We start from the raw sequence: 12,855 nt of genomic DNA on the forward strand, positions 1-12,855 counted from the left end.
AGAACTACATTTGGTGAAATTAAATACAAGGGCAGTACCATGGGTGCGATGGAAATTCCAGGGTTAAATGCAGAATAGAGAATGGATACTTGGAAAAGTACGTTAGGCCCTATTTGAGAGGGAAGTCTTACCTGATAACGTGATGGAAAAAGGAACAGGAGTCGACAGGAAAGGGATCGGAGATCTAGAATTAGAATCAGAATTTAAAAAGCTCTAGACTGCTTAAGATCATGTGAGGAAGAAAAGACTGATCATATTCCATCGGAATTTCTATAATCATTTCGGGAAGTGACAGCAATAGCACTATATACATTTCTCTTTAGAATGTATGAGACTGTCGATATACCATCAAACTTCCGGAAAAACATCATCCAAATAATTCCCAAGGTAGCAAGAGCCGACAAGTGTGAGATTTTACATACAATCAGCTCAATAGCTCCAGCACTCAAGTCGCTAAAAGTAATAACATGCAGAAGAAAGTAGAAGGAAACTGAGGAGCCGTTAGATGACCATACGTTCGTCTTGGGAAAGGTAAAGGCACTGTAGAGGTAATTCTGAGGTTTGCGGATGGTAATGGAAGTAAGACAGACGAAAAATCAAGACACTTGACTAGGAATTGTCTACAACGTAAAATGGTGCAAGATGTTAGAAATTCTGAGAAAAATAGGGGCAATCTTTAGGAAAAGGTGAGTAATATACAATATGCACAAGAACCAAGAGCGAAGAACAAGAATGAAAAATCAAGAAAGAAGTACTAGGATTAAAAAGAGTGTAAGGCACGGACGTAGTCTTTTGTCCCTAATGTTCAGTCTATACAGCGAAGAAGCAACGACATAAATAAAAGGAAGAGGTCAACAGCGATGGTAAAAATCAAGGTGAAACGGTATCAACAACAAGATTCGTTGATGACCTTACTGTCCTCTGTGAAAATGAGGATACTCCTGGTCAAGAGGAATGTTGTAATATCAGACAGAGGCCTTAAATTGAGGAAGAAATTTTTGAGAATGGACATTTGGAGCACAGCATTAGTGAAAAGTGAACTGTGGGAAAACATGAAGAGAAGAGAATCAAAGCAGCTGAGATACGGTGCTACAGACAAATGTTGAAAATTATGTATACTGCTCAGGTAATGAATGAGGAGGTTCTCCAAAGAATAGGCGAGGAACGGTATACGTGGAAACACTGACACGAACAGACAAGATGATACGGGGTCTCTTTCGACATCAGAAACAGGTAAAAGTTTCCACGATCTAGAGAGAGCTGTAGAGGGGAAAAACAGTAAGGAAGTCAGAGATTGAAATACATCCTGTAAATAACAGAAGACTTAGGTTACAATTGCTGATGTGAGATGAAAAGTCGGCACAAGGGAGAAAGTCGTGACGGGCAGCATCAAACTAGTTAGAAGACTGATGATTCAGAAAAGACTTGTTTATATATTGTTAAATTATTTTATTATATCTTTCTTTTAATGGTTTAGAACGTTTCGTGTCTCACTGGATAGTTTGGAAGATACAAACTGTAATAAAACAACTGACAGTTACGTAGTTTAGTAGGGTACCGAGCTCTCCTAATCGACCTTCTTAGTCACTCAAAAGCTGAACACTGTTATTCTGTAGAAAATATTTCCGACAGTGTTTAGACGTTTGTGGATTGAAATATAATATGAGTTTCATAATGAATACTACGCACTACCTTGATTATATATTTTCAAAATATTTTTTCATCCTTTCTTTCGTTTTACTTTAGTGTCTTACTAGATGGCTGCGTTGCACGTACAGGAGAATGTAAGATCAGCCATGACAATAACCTAACTCAGAAAGATTTGAATTGAATTATATTCGTACTGAAAATGATAATAGTGGATAAACTGCTCTTAAAATAACAGGCTAAATGTATCGTTCATGTACTCACAGTAAGAATGACTATTACTTCCAAAATCTCGCATTTTCTTTACAGCATGAAACGTTAACCCCAGGGGAGAGCTGTCGATCAAATTATGAGACACATTTGCCTGAGATGCTTGGGTAAAGTATCATGTTACATCCTGACCTAGAACGCACCACATACAATAACCTTAGGTGCACGTTCATTGTGTGAATTTCCCTGTGTGTGTGTGTGCGGGGCGGGGGGGGGGGGGGGGTGTGGTGGAGGTTGCGGAAGTGGGGGCGGGAGATTCCCTTAAATGCAACTAGCGTTAATCTACATCTACATTTATACTCCGCAAGCCACCCAATGGTGTGTGGCGGAGGGCACTTTACGTGCCACTGTCATTACCTCCCTTTTCTGTTCCAGTCGCGTATGGTTCACGGGAAGAACGACTGTCTGAAAGCCTCCGTGCGCCATCTAATCTCTCTAATTTTACATTCGTGATCTCCTCTGGAGGTATAAGTAGGGGGAAGCAATGTATTCGATACCTGATCCAGAAACGCACCCTCTCGAAACCTGGCAAGCAAGCTACACCGCGGTGCAGAGCGCCTCTCTTGCAGAGTCTGCCACTTGAGTTTATTAAACATCTCCGTAACGCTATCACGGTTTCCAAATAGCCCTGTGACGAAACGCGCCGTTCTTCTTTGGATCTTCTCTATCTCCTCCGTCAACCCGATCTGGTACGGATCCCACACTGATGAGCAATACTCAAGTATTGGCCGAACGAGTGTTTTGTAAGCCACCTCCTTTGTTGATGGGATACATTTTCTAAGGACTTTTCCAATGAATCTCAACCTGGTACCCGCCTTACCAACAATTAATTTTATATGATCATTCCACTTCAAATCGTTCCGCACGCATACTCCCAGATATTTTATAGAAGTAACTGCTACCAGTATTTGTTCCGCTATCATATAATCATACAATAAAGGATCTTTCTTTCTGTGTATTCGCAATACATTACATTTGTCTATGTTAAGGGTCAGTTGCCACTCCCTGAACCAAGTGCCTATCCGCTGCAGATCTTCCTGCATTTCGCTACAATTTTCTAATGCTGCAACTTCTCTGTATACTACAGCATCATCCGCGAAAAGCCGCATGGAACTTCCGACACTATCTACTAGGTCATTAAATATATTGTGAAAAGCAGTGGTCTCATAACACTCCCCTGTGGCACACCAGAGGTTACTTTAACGTCTGTAGACGTCTCTCCATTGATAACAACATGCTGTGTTCTGTTTGCTAAAAACAGCTGGCCTGATATTCGGTAGGCTCTTATTTTGTTTATCAGGCGACAGTGCGGAACTCTATCGAACGTCTTTCGGAAGTCAAGGAAAATAGCATCTACCTGGGAGCCTGTATCTAATATTTTCTGGGTCTCATGAACAAATAAAGCGAGTTGGGTCTCACACGATCGCTGTTTCCGGAGTCCATGTTGATTCCTACGGAGTAGATTCTGGGTTTCCAAAAACGACATGATATGCAAGCAAAAAACATGTTCTAAAATTCTACAACAGATCGACGTCAGAGATATAGGTCTATATTTTGCGCACCTGCTCGACGACCCTTCTTGAAGACTGGGACTACCTGTGCTCTTTTCCAATCATTGGGAACCTTCCGTTCCTCTAGAGACTTGTGGTACACGGCTGTTAGAAGGGGGGCAAGTTCTTTCGCGTACTCTGTGTAGAATCGAATTGGTATCCCGTCAGGTCCAGTCGACTTTCCTCTGTTGAGTGATTCCAGCTGATTTTCTATTCCTTGGACACTTATTTCGATGTCAGCCATTTTTTCGTTTGTGCGAGGATTTATAGAAGGAACGGCAGTGCGGTCTTCCTCTGTGAAACAGCTTTGGAAAAAGGTGTTAATATTTCAGCTTTACGCGTGTCATCCTCTGTTTCAGTGCCATCATCATCCCGGAGTGTCTGGATATGCTGTTTCGAGCCACTTACTGATTTAACGTAAGACCAGAACTTCCTAGGATGTTCTGTCAAGTCGGTACATAGAATTTTACTTTCGAATTCACTGAACGCTTCACGCATAGCCCTCCTTACGCTAACTTTGACATCGTTAAGCTTCTATTTGTCTGAGAGGTTTTGGCTGCGTTTACACTTGGAGTGAAGCTCTCTTTGCTTTCGCGGTAGTTTCCTAACTTTGTTGTTGAACCACGGTGGGTTTTTCCCGTCCCTCACAGTTTTACTCGGCACGTACCTGTCTAAAACGCATTTTACGATTGCCTTAAACTTTGTCCATAAACACTCAACATTGTCAGTGTCGGAACAGAAATTTTCGTTTTGATCTGTTAGGTAGTCTGACATCTGCCTTCTATTACTCTTGCTAAACAGATAAACCTTCCTCCCTTTTTTTATATTCCTATCAACTTCCATATTCAGGGATGCTGCAACGGCCTTATGATCACTGATTCCCTGTTCTGCACTTACAGAGTCGAAAAGTTCGGGTCTGTTTGTTATCAGTAGGTCCAAGATGTTATCTCCACGAGTCGGTTCTCTGTTCAATTGTTCGAGGTAATTTTCGGATAGTGCACTCAGTATAATGTCACTCGATGCTCTGTCCCTACCACCCGTCCTAAACATCTGAGTGTCCCAGTCTATATCTGGTAAATTGAAATCTCCACCTAAGACTATAACATGCTGAAAAATTTATGTGAAATGTATTCCAAATTTTATCTCAGTTGTTCTGCCACTAATGCTGCTGAGTCGGGAGGTCGGTAAAAGGACCTAACTATTAACCTAGCTCGGTTGTTGAGTGTAACCTCTACCCATAATAATTCACAGGAACTATCCACTTCTACTTCACTACAGGATAAACTACTACTAACAGCGACAAACACGCCACCACTGGTTGCATGCAATCTATCCTTTCTAAACACCGTCTGTGCCTTTGTAAAAATTTCGGCAGAATTTATCTCTGGCTTCAGCCTGTTTTCTGTACCTATAACGATTTCAGCTTCGGTGCTTTCTATCAGCGCTTGAAGTTCCGGTACTTTACCAATGCAGCTTCGACAGTTTACAATTACAATACCGATTGCTGCTTGGCCCCCGCATGTCCTGACTTTGCCCCACACCATTTGCGGCTGCTGCCCTTTCTGTACGTGCCCGAGGCCATCTAACCTAAAAAACCGCCAAGTCGATGCCACACAACCCCTGCTACCCGTGTAGCCGCTTGCTGCGTGTAGTGGACTCCTGACCTATCCAGCGGAACCGGAAACTCCACCACCCTACGGCGCAAGTCGAGGAATCTGCATCCCACACGGTCGCAGAACCGTCTCAGCCTCAGATTCAGACCCTCCACTCGGCTCTGTACCAAAGGTCTGCAGTCAGTCCTTTCAACGATGCTGCAGATGGCGAGCTCTGCTTTCATCCCGCTAGCGAGACTGGCAGTCTTCACCAAATCAGATAGCCGCCGGAAGCGAGAGAGGATTTCCTCCGATCCATAGCGACACACATCATTGGTGCCGACATGAGCGACCATCTGCGGATGAGTGCACCCTGTATCCTTCATGGCGTCCGGAAGGACTCTTTCCACATCTGGAATGACCCCACCCCCAACCGGTATGCACACGGAGTGCACATTGGTTTTCTTCCCCTCTCTTGCTGCCATATCCCTAAGGGGCCCCATTACGCGGCTGACGTTGGAGCTCAAAACTACCAGTAAGCCCACCCTCTGCCACCGCTCGGATCTTGCAGACTGAGGGCAACCCCTGGAACAGGACAAGCAGCCATGTCCGGCCAAAGATTAGTATCAGCCTGAGACAGAGCCTGAAACCGGTTCGTCAGACAAACTGGAGAGGCCTTTCGTTCAGCCTTCTGGAATGTCTTTCGCCCCCTGCCACACCTCCAGACGACTCCCACTCTACCAGAGGTGAGGGATCAGCCTCAATGTGGGCAGTATCCCGCGCAGCCACAGTCGTAGTCCGATCGGGGGATGCGTGGGACGAGCTGGCCGTCCCCGACAAACCACCATCCGGACCCCCACAGTGATGCCCATTGGCAACAGCCTTAAGCTGTGTGACCGAAGCCAACACTGCCTGAAGCTGGGAGCGAATGGATGCCAACTCAGCCTGCATCCGAACACAGCAGTTGCAATCCCTATCCATGCTAAAAACTGTTGTGCAAAGAACGTCTGAACTAATCTACAGAGAGCACAAACAATTCGACACAAAATTTAAACGGTTATTAAAATACAAGATTGCCTAGTAAATGCAGTAACGCTGCTATTTGAGCACTGCTGACACACTGCTCGGCGGCGGAAGGAGACTACGCGATTTTACACTATTCAGGTACTAAAACGCGATGCTACAACTCTCAAATACTATAATACGCCCGAAATTTATGAAGTAAACAATGCAAATACCAAAAACACGCAAAGAAATTAAGAATTAAACTATGTAACAAATAAGTGGGCTAAGAGCATACGACTTGCTGCTGCAGCTGCTTATCCAACGGCGGCAGGGAGCACACTGGCTGTGACCAACCGACACCTCTGTTGTTGACCGATAAAATTACATCTTTAATAAAAGCAGTTGATAACTTTACAGATGTAGACATTTCGAAATTTGTGGTAAGTTCTATGGGCCCAAACTGCTGAGGTCATCGGTTCATAGGTTTACACAGTACTTAATCTAACTTGAATTAACTTATGCTAAGGACAATACACACACCCATGCCCAAGGGAGGACTCGAACTCCGACTGGGGGAGCCGCGCGAACCGTGGCGAGGCGCCCGAGACCGCACGGCTGCCCCGCGCGGCAGAGATGTAGGGAGAGTCTGTTCACTTTGTAGTTTTTCTTATGTTTTGTCTCCTTTTTATGACTAATTACAACATACTGTCAGTTTTCAGGTGCTGTGTTTTTTCGAAGAGCTTCTGTTAATAATTTCTGCCGTATTTCCTTTATTCAATCTTTGAACACTATTTAAACTGCATCATAATCAGGCGTTTTTCTTTATACTTCAAGAAACTTAACTTACCTCATAAGACATTGCTTTTAGGATGTCATTATTTGTTTTGGTAGTTAAAGTGGTTGATCTCTCTAACTAAACAGATATTTATGGATATATTAAGGGTGTTGCACGTTTCTAACGATGTTGTTGGTTACTGACGTCGTCATTTATAACCGATATCCGTCGAGTACCTCGATGGTTTGTTTCGTTATTCTCCTTGTAGTTTTCTCCAGTTTCTGTTAACAAATTGTGATAGGTCAGTACATTCAGTCCTCCAGTCATCTCATCATTCCCAATAAAATCTCATCTCACCTTTTCCATAGTGGAAGCTTCTTTACATTTGCGATCTCTTTTTTTACATATATTTTTCAAAATCCTCGAAATATTTTCTTTTCTGGCAAAGCGAAGCAAAAGCTGTGCAGAAAGCAAGCTGAAAACGGCAAGTCTCTTCTACATATGGTCCTGGTCCTTCGATGGAATTTGAACTATCCTACCTCTCTATTTATGGCGTACTCAACGTTTAATGTAGACTACTAGCTACCATGTACCTTGCATTTTTATATACGTGAACAATTGCCAGAGATAAAAGAAATAATAAATGAGAGAAGAACAAGTCCTGTTAGAAACGCAGGACTGAATATTGACCATTTAAATTTGTAGCCTGCTGCTTAGCCACATATTCACGCTTTGGCTAAGAACTCATATAATAAAATTTTCTCTTCCTTCAATGAAGGTACTATCTTGATTTTCTAAGATGCTGTACTCGTATCTTAATTTTGTGTAGCTTACACCAATTGTTAGATTCTCAGAGTTTATTACCGCTAAAAGTTCTAGAGTGGCTTAGGGGGGTCCAAAAAAATGGTTCAAATGGCTCTGAGCACTATGGGACTTAACATCTCAGGTCATCAGTCCCCTAGAACTTAGAACTACATAAACCCAACTAACCTAAGGATATCACACACGTCCATGCCTGAGGCAGGATTCGAACCTGCGACCGTAGTGGTCTCGCGGTTCCACTCTGAAGCGCCTAGAACCGCTCGGCCACACGGCCGCCTTAGGGGGGGGGGTCCCATTATACATAAATTCGTCATAAAATTTAGTCAAATTGAAGTTTTACTCTATATGGCCTTTTCATTACCTTATTAAACTTATAATATTCTGGAAGTATGTGTAATAACTTTTGTCTGTTTTATATCTGTATAAAGCTCTTGCAGCAGACGCTCAGATAGTTGTCTGCCTTGTGCAGTAGTGTGAATATTTTTAGTACACTCGTTGAAAAAAACAGAACAGATGAAACTAGTTTACTCGTTAACGATACTGCATTAGCGATAATTCACAGCCAAAGGTATTCTCTTTCTTGAGTTACATAATCTTCAGAAATGTCATATAACTACACCACCTTATTAATCAAAACTAGCGAATATTTAAAGATAAATTTGTTGTTTTGGGACAGGTATGACTGTGGATAGAGGATTTATCACATCTAGGTGAGCATACATAAATTGTTTGAGATGTTTGGGAAAATAATGTCATTGAACAAATATTTGTAGCTGCACGATATCGTACGCAGAAGACATTTGAGAACTGTCTTCATCACACAGCATCTAGGACGTATCGAGCTGTGGAACTTTTGCCACTGTTAACAAAATAGAGTCTATTATGAGAAACATTCCAGTACAAAGTATACAAATATAATTTACTCATTTGTTTTGTTCATTTGTACAACAAATTTAGTAAATTTTCTTCTTGTGGGGAATACTGCTCACAGGTGTGGGATCCGTACCAGATAGTGTTGATAGAAGAGATAGAGAAGATCCAATGGAGAGCAGCGCGCTTCGTTACAGGATCATTTAGTAAACGCGAAAGAGTTACGGAGATGATAGTAAACTCCTGTGGAAGACTGCAAGAGAGACGCTCAGTAGCTCGGTACGGGGTTTTATTGAAGTTTCGAGAACATACCTTCACTGAGGAGTCAAGCAGTAAATTGCTCCCTCCTACGTATATCTCGCGAAGAGACCCCAAGAATAAAATCAGAGAGATTAGAGCCCACACAGAGACATACCGACAATCTTTCTTTCCAAGAACAATACGAGACTGTATTAGAAGGGCGAACCGATAGAGGTACTCAGAGTACCCTCCGCCACACACCGTCAGGTGGCTTGCGGAGTATGGATACAGATATAGATGTAGATACGGTTTCTTCAAATTCCCAACAATTCAGAGAGATTGCAACACCTCACAAAAGTTTCTGCTGTTAGATGGCAGAGGCTATTACCAATGTCCCATCTGACAGCGGTAGTTGTTGCACACTTTCTCAACGATTTTAAAAAGTCAGTTCAGAAGCTGATGTTGAAATTTCAGGGATTTAAAAGATCCAGTGACATGAATTGACTGGCCGTTCAGCCCACCAGTGTAAGTGCAGCGTTACTTCCAATGGCCAGAGAGGGCTGTAGGAAGGGCAGTTCTGTAGGTCGCGGCAGCGGTGTGGGGCGCACAGCCACTGCTCCGCTGCCGAAGGCCACTCTGGGCCGGTAGCCGTTCTCGTCGGCCTCGTAGGTGACGCTGTAGGTTGCGCTGCCCGCGTCCGGCGGCTGCCACGAGAAGCTGCCCCGCAGGCGCGCGCCGTCGCCCTCCGTGCCGAACTGCTCCTGCCGGATGCCGTTGCTCGTCTCGTACCTGCGCAAGCATTGCACCCACCAATCATTACTGCGCAGCATAGAGTACCAGGCTATTGAACTATTTACCAATATATTTTTTACGTGTGTTTGTGTGTATGTGTGTGTGTGAGTGAGTGTGTGTGTGTGGCTCCAGAACGCTAGCAGTATTTCAGGCGCACTTGCTAAATGTGTGTGTTAGTACTAGCAGACAGTTACTGTAGGGGTACTGAAATTCAGGATTTTTAAATACACACATAAAAAAAATCTGCGTCACCTCGGCACCCCTTTGGCACCCCTTTGGAACGCAATACGTCCACAATTTTTGCTCTTGTGTACAATAGACGCTTAAGCACTTTCAGCTCTCCTGTTCCGCCCTCCCCCCTGGTAGCGTGATCATAAGGGAGTGTGACATAGACAAATGTGTGAATAAAACGTCAAAGAGTCCCTCTAATACCCCAACTTTGAAGCACACTCCCAGGCATCCGATCACTTTTATTGAGATTTTTAAGAATGTATTTGAACTGCTAGCAGGATTGCCTGCATGCATGTTCCACGAACTACTTCAAAGGTTTTCTCAGTACAGGTTCATTCCTAAAATTTCTCAATAAATCTGGGTTGTTGCAGAACTGAATGGGCCTCACAAGGATGATCTGGGTTTTATTTACAACTGTGTCAATGTTGTCCCCCCTCCCCTCGAAATGAGGTCTGAAAATGCACGAGCACTTCTTGCTTCGGATCATCTTCATATTTCGTAGTATGGCTGTTAATGGTCTCTAATGGTTCCAAACTGTACACAAGAGCAAAACTTACGGTCGAACTGTACTCGAGAGTGGTGCGATGATGCTCAGTGGTGTTTCAAGCCCACGATGTTCTGAAAGAATGAACGAATAGACCAGGGGGTTGCAGGAGTGTCACAAATCGTGGAGAACATCATCGCTCTGTTAATTGTCGCTTTCGACTGCGATATGTGTGGGCATCAAATCCCCAAGGAAAGGGTAGTTCAACAGACGCATTCTGCTCTCCAAATTCGGGATCTGCTTAGTATACCATTTGTCCTTGACTTATTATCCTTTACCAGCTCCTACAGTGCCTCCAATGTCGCGTTCAGTTCGCTTTCGTTACCAGCTTATACCGTTCTAAATACAGTCTCCAAAATACTTCCCCATACATATATGCAACCTCTCTTCTGCTGTTGTAGCAAACGTCACACACTACCTCCACTATTTGCTATATTTGCCTTCGCAGCTGCTCTCAAGCTTTATGCTATTTCTTGTACTCCCCATAAACTTTCCCAAGTACTCCTTTGTTCTTGACTACCCGTCTCAAATCGGAAAACACCTCATCCAGCCTCCTCATTCACTCCGGAATTGCCATGCACTAAACACTTAACTGAGTGTTCATTGGTGACTAGAAACCACCACGTTCTCTTTACTGGCAAACAGAAAATGGTTCCGCAGTGCCCACGCTCTGCCTCGGTCGATGAGGTACAGCATCGCCAGAACTAGCATCCTTCCCGTCCTAGTTCTTGGTGTAAAATAACCTGAGGACATGGCCTAAAATAATTCTAAGTAACCTGCTGTCATCGATCAGCATTTTTCACAAAAGTAAACTAAAAAACCATTATTATAACACAAAATTCATACATTCATGCTTAAGATACAACTCCCAGTACCCCACACATGAAACAGATAGTAATTTAGATTCATTTACACTTTCCTATGTACTCTGCTGCTTCCTTATTTTTACTTTTTTCTCCACTTCTATTCTTACTGTCTCTGAGATTGACCTCAGAGCGCCTCAAAACAGCCGCAGGCGTCCAACATGGACATGCTAGACAACATCACCCACTTGCCCATTCCATACTGTAGTAAAGTTACTGCGCGTTTGACAGCTTCTTCCAGTCTCTCCCTGTACTCGTTTCTACGAGGGTCACTCCAAAAGAAATACACACCATTTTTACAAAAATAGAATTTTCATTCTGCATGTGTGAACGTTTTACAGTGTGTAGATACATACTTCCCCCTTGTTTTCAAAACTAGTTCAACCTGTTCCCGTGAGTGGCGTCGTCACAGCATATCGTCAAGATGGCTGCTACACTTGACGTTCGTCAGAAGCAACGTGCTGTCATAGAATTCCTGTGCTGTGAGGACGGGGCGTGAGTCGTGCTTGGGTAGCTCAGGTGGTAGAGCACTTCCCCGCCAAAGGCTAAGGTCTCGATTTCGAATCTCGGTCCGGCACACAGTTTTAATCTACCAGGAGGTTTCATATCAGCGCACACTCCGCTGCAGAGTGAAAATCTCATTCTGTAAGTGGTAGATACTTTCAAATTACGAAGGGCATATGATTTACGGATTGTGGGGAGTGTAGCAGCACAGACTGATGAAAGATCTCAAAAAACTAACAGACTGTTAAGTGAGGTAGGTGCAAGCAAATGAATATCGTAAGGATTGTACTCAAATGCGGAATATGGACTTCGAGAATTGTGCTGCCCGATGTTTTGAAGGAGGAACTTGCGGTATAGGTGACACATTGTGGGAAACCATTCCTAAAGGACACTCGAGAGTCTAGGTCGTCACCGTTGAGGGGAACAATGTAGCGCTGCTAACAGACTACGAGTAAAATTTGCGTTAAGATGCAGTGGAATATTGCTTAGCCACCAATGACTTGTAAGCGCGGCATTTCGACAATTAGGATAAGACGATAAGCATATGAAATTTTTGCGAGGTGGACTAGCCTTCCTCGGTATAACTTACCATCACACTGGTAATACATGGCGCAGGCTAGGCAATGTCCCCATCATCGAGTTTCGGTGGTGTTGCTGAACATATTGCCAGAAGTGGTACATTGGCACAAGAAATGTGTTGCTGTTGGGTATTAGTAATCATTGATCTTGTAACAGAGCCTTTCGCAGTCCAGCAGTACCGCCAGAACACAGCGGCTATGCCAAATGGGGAGGTGACATGGAGCCAGTAGCCACTACCACTGTTTTGAGGCCCTGCCAATGTACTAAATCCATTACTGGAGTTGGTGGTACAGTACTGTGGGCTTGCTGGTCCACTCCAGCAGGTACCAGACTTCTGTGAGACAGCAGTGGGTCACACCTCATGCACAGCAACTGCCCTCTGACAAGGAGGTGGGTGCACCTCTTGCAACGCACCTTGGCCAGCTGGGTGTGCTCATTCATCCAAGAGACGCTACCTCTGCAAGATTCCGCTATGTATTGTTGATATCAGGGCTGTGGCTCACGCAACAGAGTGCAGGCCTGGCGCTGAGAGCATACGTCAGCAAAGCAGCGTGCCAGCGTGAGTTGCATC

At 43.9% G+C, this 12,855-nt stretch overlaps 1 protein-coding gene across 1 annotated transcript in view; it reads right to left on the bottom strand.

Moving 5' to 3' along the window:
• Positions 1-8,638: 8,638 nt before the first annotated feature.
• Positions 8,639-12,855, bottom strand: part of LOC126418481 (endocuticle structural glycoprotein SgAbd-5-like) — a 140,456-nt gene continuing 136,239 nt past the window's right edge. The window contains exon 3 of the mRNA XM_050085258.1: positions 8,639-9,560. Coding sequence (XP_049941215.1) covers positions 9,284-9,560 — 277 coding nt within the window. The 3' untranslated portion in view covers positions 8,639-9,283. The remainder of the gene's footprint in view (positions 9,561-12,855) is intronic.

The sequence above is a fragment of the Schistocerca serialis genome, chromosome 9 (assembly GCF_023864345.2).
Source record: "Schistocerca serialis cubense isolate TAMUIC-IGC-003099 chromosome 9, iqSchSeri2.2, whole genome shotgun sequence".
NCBI lineage: Eukaryota > Metazoa > Arthropoda > Insecta > Orthoptera > Acrididae > Schistocerca > Schistocerca serialis.